Source organism: Plectropomus leopardus, chromosome 7 (genome assembly GCF_026936395.1).
Source record: "Plectropomus leopardus strain MGB_pleo_1.0 chromosome 7, ASM2693639v1, whole genome shotgun sequence".
Lineage (NCBI taxonomy): Eukaryota > Metazoa > Chordata > Actinopteri > Perciformes > Serranidae > Plectropomus > Plectropomus leopardus.
In genome coordinates this window covers 33967951-33976125 of record NC_142182.1, presented here as the reverse complement: position 1 = coordinate 33976125, position 8175 = coordinate 33967951, and the positions used below count along the sequence as shown (strand labels likewise).

Below are 8175 nucleotides of genomic sequence, written 5' to 3'. Positions count from 1 at the left end.
GTGTGTGTGTGTGTGTGTGTGTGTGTGTGTGTGTGTGTGTGTGTGTGTGTGTGTGTGTGTGTGTGTGTGTGAGAGTGAGTGTGAGTGTGAGTGTGAGTGTGAGTGTGAGTGTGAGTGGCTTTTAAACTCTGAGCCTCCAGTGGCTTCTGGTGGAGTAGGGTGGAGTCGCAAGTGTATGGAAAGAGGAGGAGGAATCAGAGTCAGGGGAGGTGAAAGGGGAAGCCTTTTTCTATGACAGAAAAGTTAAACCTCCACACCCGTTCCACTTGAACATTGCCTGGACGTATTTCTGCATCATCTCAACTTTTACAACTTAGGTGAGTTCACTTTTATATTTTAACATGGACTTAAACTGAAAATGTGACTGAGATTAACTTAACTTAACACTGCAATGTTTAGGGAAATTTTCCAGCTTGCAGTCATGCCAAAATGATTTCCTCACTTTTTCCATTCAGTTTGCTCAAACATGTTCTGTTGATTCTTTCCTTGAGAATTCCTCCTTAAGAAAGAATGAATTCCTGCGCTCCACTGTGAGCTCTCTAACCTGTTTTCTTGCATGGTAAATGTCTTCAGTTGTTTTACCACACTTGAGTACAGTAGCACTTTTTCCAGGGTGTGTCTCTTTGGGGTTGCTTAAGGATGTGTGTCAGACTGAACAAGGACTTGACAGAGTTTGTGGATTGTCCGTAGTGTATAACTATTTGACTGTGAATAAAGCAAAGTAGTGAAAACAAAGAAACATCTATTTTTTAAAATAAAGTCTCTTGCAGTGATTTTCGTGATTCAGATGTACCAGAAGCAATGACTTAATTTGAAGTTTTTCTGCCTCTGTTTAGAATGCATTAGTGGCTCAAGTGATTTTAACAAACATTGCATTCAGCCCAGATGCATCAGTGATAGGGTTACAACAAGAAATGTGTAAAGTGTTGATTCTTCTGTCACCTTTTCAGGAGAAACAAGATGACTATGGTATCAGAGTTTCTGGGACAGCTGTGTCTCAACATTGGGGTAATGTCATATGTCTCCTTTCTTTCATACAATTCATGCAGTACCTTAGATACATAGATATTTTTAAGATAGCATCTATTTTATCTCACTCTTATATGCTTTGGATCCTCAGACCAGTGAACCCACATTCCCCACTGTGGTACCCACTGTGGACTTTGACCCTGACAGAGATGCTGCCAGAATAGACACTGCTCTCAAAACCAAAGGCAAGTTGAAGAACTGTACTCTCTGCTCCAGTTTTTTTTTTTTAAATCAGTTCTTGTCTCTACAGATGAGTAGCTGGTATTTGTGAGTCAGCACCGTCTGTGGCTTAAAAGGTTTTGACCATGCTGGGAACACCTCCAAGTCTGTGCCTCAGTGCTGCCAGAGCTCTGTTCTGGCCACTGACTCAGAGCTATTGGCAACAGTCTGACCGCCAACTCCTCAACAGTCCACCATTTTGTTGTGAAGAATATGTTTGTGTGGAGTGATGTTTCTGTAGTGATGAGAAGGGGAAATACCTTGTGACCATGTCATGCGTTAATGCAAGCTTATGACTTAACAGCCCTTCTTATATTTGTGCTGTGTAAATACACTTAAATCCACCCACATTATTTTGTTACATGACTCCAAACCTGATCTGGCATTTGCAGGCCCACGGCATGGGACATTTTAGCCCACAGAATTTCTCATGGCTCAAATTTTTACTGTAAAAGATAGATTCATGTTGTTGTCAAAGCAGCTAGCTCAAGAATTAATACATTTCTTCTGGCACTAAACAGTAAAAGTTGTAAGATTTATCACAAATAAATCAGCCAAAATCTTTGTCCTAACCAAATTTGAAACACCCTTTAAAAAAATTGTAACTTTATAACTTTATAAAAATAACTTTTCATATTTCCTGAAACTGTCACTACATACACACAGTAAAAAATCATGTTCCTCCTCCCACTCGTTATGCTTCCAATGCCATTGGAGAGAATCTACCATGGCTCATGGAAAACAGCCAATCTGAGCCAAGGAGTCTCTAACTCAGCTGTTAATCATGTTAATCGCTTCTCCTGCGTTGTGGTTAAACTCAGCAACGCTGATCAGATATGCAAGATTCTGCATTTCCTATTTCTTGCCTCAAATGTTATCAGAAACATATGTTAGTGTACGGTTTAGTTGTTACATGATGAAGTTCTCTCCAGCAGATGGACTGTATTTAGTTTTCAGCTCAACCGTTTCGACAAAGGCAAAGGGTCACAAACTTTCTCGTTTTACTACTTAACAATACATCAACACCCAGCTAGCAATTATTGGTTCCAAAAACGTAATTAGAATGGTACAATGCAATCAATGCAATGTTTTAGTAATGTTTTCTGTGGCCAGTTTTCTTTTAGATCCCAGAATGTTCTTAAAGTTAGGGCAACACTCAATATAAACAACAAAAAATGTTTTTTTTTTGTTTGTTTGTTTTTTTAACATATCACACTTCATTACACTTTCATAAAAAATGTAACATTGTGGGAATGTTTTATAAAAGAACATTGTATGATCTTTCCCCTCCCAACATCACCAAAACATCCTTAGAATGTTGCAGTTGTAACGTTACGTCTTAGTCAGCATTTAAACTTAAAAGGACATTATTTTAGATTATAAACATGCTTTAAGCATATGAATATTAGATTAATATGTTTTCTTTAAAATATTATTGAATATTAACTTGAAGGTAACGTTAGCCAAAGTTGTGAGAACGTTACCTGGTAGCTGGGTATATGTTAATAAAAACATTTGAGGGGAGAAATAGGCAATGCAAATACAGAATCTGGATTCATATTTATCCAGTATCCAATATCCAATGCCTTCTAATGGTGGTTAGAAGCACCATTAGAAGGCAGAGAAACATGATTTTTTTTTCACAGATCATCTATCACACGTGCTACTGTGGGGATGGTTTTAGCAATTATGATAGTTATTTTTATAAAAGTTAGCAACTACAGCTTTAATGTGTAAACCATTCATCAGCCCAGTCATACATCACTTTTTAATCTAGTTCTTAATATTCTCTTCTTTGTTTCACCATATAGAGTCAGCTGTGTTACATGTAGATTTATGTACTAGATATAGGAGTTGAATTGTTGTCTCAAATGATGTATTTCATGTATGTCTGATTTTCTCTCTAACATCAGGGGTGGATGAACAGACCATCATTGATGTCCTGACAAAGCGAACCTACGCACAAAGGAGAGACATAGCTTTTGCGTATGAAAAGAGGGTAAAGAAGGTAAAGTAGGCCTCAACAGACAAAATCCAAAATGCCTTACAGCTCTGATGATGTGGTGGATTTGACAGTAAAGGACACTCAGTACATTCAGGTAATACTGTTGTATTTTCAGGACATGATCTCTGCCCTGAAGGGAGCGCTGTCTGGCTCTCTGGAAACTGTGATCCTCGGACTGATGAAGAGCACGACCCAGTATGATGCCTCAGTGATCAGAGGATCTATCAAGGTAAAAAACGCAATTTGCATTAGTGGCTTCAATTACAGGGTTTCACTGACCTCCACTGGACAAATGACAAAACTTGCCTTTTTTTGCTACACAAATCTAAACTTTAAACCATTTGAAAGAGGAGCAAATTGGCTTTTTTTTTCATAAAAAAAACAATGGAAAGAAGAAAATTAGCAACTTCAGAGATGACCCAAAAATGAGGGGGAAAAAAGTTAGAAAAAGTAAGGCCTGCAAGAAAATAACCTGAAAATTAGCATGAAAAAAGAATTTTAAAAAACCAACCAAATCATTTTTTTTAAAGCATTAAAAGTGTTAAAATATGATAATACCAATAAAATTTAATATATATTTGTGTAAATCCATTTTAATTATATAATTTTGCTAATTATGAAAATAGCCTTTATTTTTCCCTCTTGTTTGGATAAATCTCCAGTGATTCTTTTTCTTTTTCTCTTGTTCTCTCTCAGCTGTTTTTCAGGTCATTGTCTTGTCACCTTTTACTACCCGTGTTTTTGAAGTCAAACCAATTTGCTCACGTTTCAAAGATTTAAATGCTTGTAAAAGGTGTCTGTGTAATTGTGTATATCTTACAATTACGTGTATTAAAATAATAAAGATTTGTGTCTGTTTCAGGGGTTAGGAACGGATGAAGAAACACTGATTGAAGTTTTGTGCTCCCGCAGCAATGCTGAGCTGGTGGAGATCAAGAAGGTCTACAAGGAATGTAAGTCCAAAACACCAGTGTTTTCATATAATTGGCTGGAAATGCATTGTAAAATATAATGCCTCACCTGCTTTTCATGCACTATAACACTATTGCACAACCTATGCTCTCTTTGTCCACACAGTTATGTGACTGCTCTGTTTATGTAGACAAAGTTAAATTCCTTAAAAAACTTTATTTTCCACAGTGTTCAAGAAGGATCTGGACAAAGATGTGCAAGGTGACACCTCTGGGAACTTTGCTAAGCTGCTCTTGGCTCTGGTGCAGGTGAGATTTGTTAGTGTCTGGCTTTATGTACACAACAGAAAAAATGTTCAAAGTGAACTGAGTCATGTCATTTTCCTGCGCAGACCAAGAGAGAAGAGCCATCAGCTATGGTAGACTATGAGAAGATTGATCAGGATGCCAGAGTAAGATGTCCATTTTCACTTTGTCTGCATAAAAGTTAATCAAAATTAATAACTTGAAATCATAATAAATATAAGATATCTCAATACAAATTTTGAGTTCTTGCAGTCCAACAATGAAAAACCTAAATGTCCAAGTGACTTTCTAATCGGGGTCGACCGATATTAGTTTTTCAAAGCCAATACCGATAATGATTATTAGTAGTTAATGAGACTGATAACCATTTTTTGGAACTAATATGCATTTACAATATAAATAACAATATAAGTCAATATTTAGAATTTGGGCAAACTGTAACACAAAACTTTGTTTAAATGCTTTTACAAAATGTCTAATCAAAACTGAGACCTTCAACATCATGTACAGCAAGTTTCCAACAACTTTTTTTTATAAAGTAAAAATAAAAAAGGAATTAAAAAAAGTATTTCCCTGCGGTTTTACAAAGTAAAGGTTCCTCCCATGCGACACTTTCTTTGCACTTTTTAATTAATTAATTTTATCAGGTTTTACTAAAATAAAACATTGATACAGAGAGTCTGCAAAATGCCAAATATCCCAAGTTTGAAAACCCTGTTACTGGGTAAAACTTTGTGCAGTTGATGAAATTGTGCATACATTAGATAATAATACTCAATTTTGGTACCTTAATATTGAATAGGAATGACACCACCCTCTTTCCATTAAGTAGAAAGCACGGCAGTGTTTATTGGTATGTTGCTGATTCCACACAGGCACTCTTTGAGGCTGGCGTAAATATAAAGGGGACTGATGTGGCGACCTGGATCTCCATCATGTCTGAGAGAAGCGTACCCCACCTGCAAAAAGGTAAGACACCCTGTTTTCTTTTGGTTTCATTGTGTAGGTTTTATAATCTCCTTAATAAATTGTAAAGTGTTCTCATGAACAGTCAGTTAAAGGTGTCTCTCTGCCTGTTAGTGTTTCAGAGGTACAAGAGTTACAGCCCCTACGACATGCAGGAAAGCATTGTGAAGGAAGTGAAAGGAGACTTGCAAAGGTCCTTCCTGGTGCTAGGTACGCATATCTGTTATCAGTAATTTATATTAGTATTTGACCATGTTTATTAATTGTTTGAAGTACGTGTGCACCGTTTGGACGAGGTTTCGTTGTGTGAATCACTTTAAAGTAACAAAAGAAATCATCAGTCAAATACAAGATGTTATTGTTGATATTAATTTGTTTTTTCTTTTGCTTTTCAGTTGATTGCTTTGAAAACAAACAGCTGTACTTTGCCAAAAGACTGAATGAAGCCATGAAGGTAGTTTCAGTGCTCTTCTCTTTCTTCTTTTTGAAATGTGGCTATTTTTAAGGGCCAGACTTTTTTTTTCTTTCTTTTCTTTTTTTGGGTGGAACAGATGTAAGAAGTACATCTGCTTGTGAAAGTGCAATTTTGCTGCAGGAACACAGAATCCAAAGTTGGCAGAAGTTATCTTACAGCAGCATTGCATCAGCTGCTGGAGTTAAAGTTTGAAGCATGTGCAACTATAAAGTAAGTGCTGACTTGTGCTTGTCTGCTCAGAGTAAAGGAGCCAAAGAGAAGATAGTGACCAGAATTATTGTGTCACGCTGCGAGGTGGACCTCAAGAAGATCTGCTCCGAATACAAAGCCACCTTTGGAGAGTCTCTGCAGAGGACTATCATGGTAAGTGAAATATAACGTCTGCCCCTGGCCTGTTACTGAATTACAGTATGGCTTGTTCTATCATGCAAATCCTCTAACCTGCTCTGTTTCTGCAGGAACACACCAAAGGAGACTACCAGAAAGTGCTGCTCGGCCTGTGCGGACCAGAGCAGTAAAAATGAAAACGCCTGGAAAGGTGCACTGGAGAGGTGGGCTTATGAATATCACACTTGGAACAAACTCTGCAACAAAAGCCCATTCGTCATATTTTCCCTGCACACATTTTAATGCAGCATTCAAGAAGATACATTTATCTTTATGATAAACCAGATATCTGTATTACAGCATATTTTTGTTATACCAAAACAGCAATTAAAGTTACTTCATTGGAGTATTATCCCTCACTTTCCTTGCATTCCATCTAGTTTGCTCTCATTTGATGTTTGCATAGATAACCATTAGAGGGCGCTATAGTCGTATTAAAGGCAAGTGCAGAGCGCTTCAGCTCCTCTGTGTCTTAGGCCTCATCATATCTGAAATCTGCAGATGAGATGCAGATCTTAAATTTTATAAAAATAAAATATTTGATCTCTAAATACATTTTTACATTCTAATATCATTTTCCATTATTACAGGTAGGAAATTAAGTAATAATAAATTTTAAAAAAGCTAAAAAGGGGACACAATATATTTGCACAAGGGATGAAAATATTACTATTTTGTTGCTTGTGAAATTTAAAAATAACCAAAATTATTATGTTTAATTCATAACTTCAACTGCACAAACTTAAAGATTTATGACCTGTGAAAACACAGTGATGTATCATCCACACAGCGTCTTTACATACAAAGAATTATGATAAAAAAAAAATCTTCCTCATTTAACACTATGAGGTTCCATCAAGATGATTTAATCATTAGTGTGTTTTTCTGTGTTTGTTTGGTGCTAATATTTTAATTAAAAATGTTAATTTTACCTCCGGCAAACATGATTTGCATAGCACTAAACAAGCTTCTATACAGTGTGTTTCTGCTGTTTAGTTTGTGGTCTCTCAGGATGAAATAACCACCACAGTGTTGTCAAGGCATTTCTACTGAAGTATAAGAAAAAATGGCCCCAAAAGGCAAGATCAGTACTGCTGAACACAGCGATGAGGAAAAGGATGTGAGGGGAAAGCGGCACCGACTTAATAATCTAATGAAAACAAAACGGTGGCTCAAATATGATAGAGGATCATCTATTATTGTGAGAGAAACTGCCTGATAAAATAATGCTTCTGTCTAATATTTTCACTGGTTGAGTAGCTGAGTAGAGAAATGGCTTCAAATTTTAACAAGGTGCTGGATTTATGATCATTTTGTAATAATATTGATGAGAACATTAGCCCTTTGTGATGGTTTATGTTTATAGGCAATAAAAAAATAAAATATAGAGTAAAGTAAGGTAAAACAGTATTTTCCAAAGCTGTGAGTGAGATTTATGCGCAAGCATGGTGACAGATTAATCTCTGCATCATAAAGAGGAAAGCACCACCATATTTTTCCCTTTTTTATATAGATGTACAACATGCTGTTCTGTTCAAGGCCAGCCCGTAGGGACCTCTAGCAAACCCAAGGGGAACTCGCTTCTCAATTGAAACGATGCAATTTACTGTCCCAAACGCCGGCACTTCATCATTCAGAGGACTTTAACCCCATGAATGTCAAACACAGAGCATGCTGGGAAGGAGATGGAATACCTCACATTACCATAACAACTAGAGCCAAATGACAAGCACTCTGAAGCCTAAAAGGTGACGAATAATACCACATAATCACCTCATAACGTTTGAATTTGAGAGATTTCTGATAAAAAATTATCTGTGGAAAAAGCTTGTATTTAATAATCAAAGATACTGATTAGGAAACATTCCCAGCTGCTG

General features: G+C 36.6%; 1 protein-coding gene across 1 annotated transcript; it reads left to right on the top strand.

The window, feature by feature from the left end:
* The first annotated feature begins 162 nt into the window (after positions 1-162).
* On the top strand, positions 163-6644 carry LOC121949842 (annexin A2-A-like). The gene is made up of 13 exons (XM_042495634.2): positions 163-317; positions 951-1008; positions 1121-1214; positions 3162-3256; positions 3369-3482; positions 4116-4206; positions 4394-4473; positions 4557-4616; positions 5346-5439; positions 5551-5646; positions 5832-5890; positions 6152-6274; positions 6370-6644. Exons 2-13 carry the CDS (start codon positions 961-963, stop codon positions 6427-6429), a joined length of 1014 nt encoding a protein of 337 aa, XP_042351568.1. The 5' UTR covers positions 163-317; positions 951-960; the 3' UTR covers positions 6430-6644.
* Positions 6645-8175: the final 1531 nt, after the last annotated feature.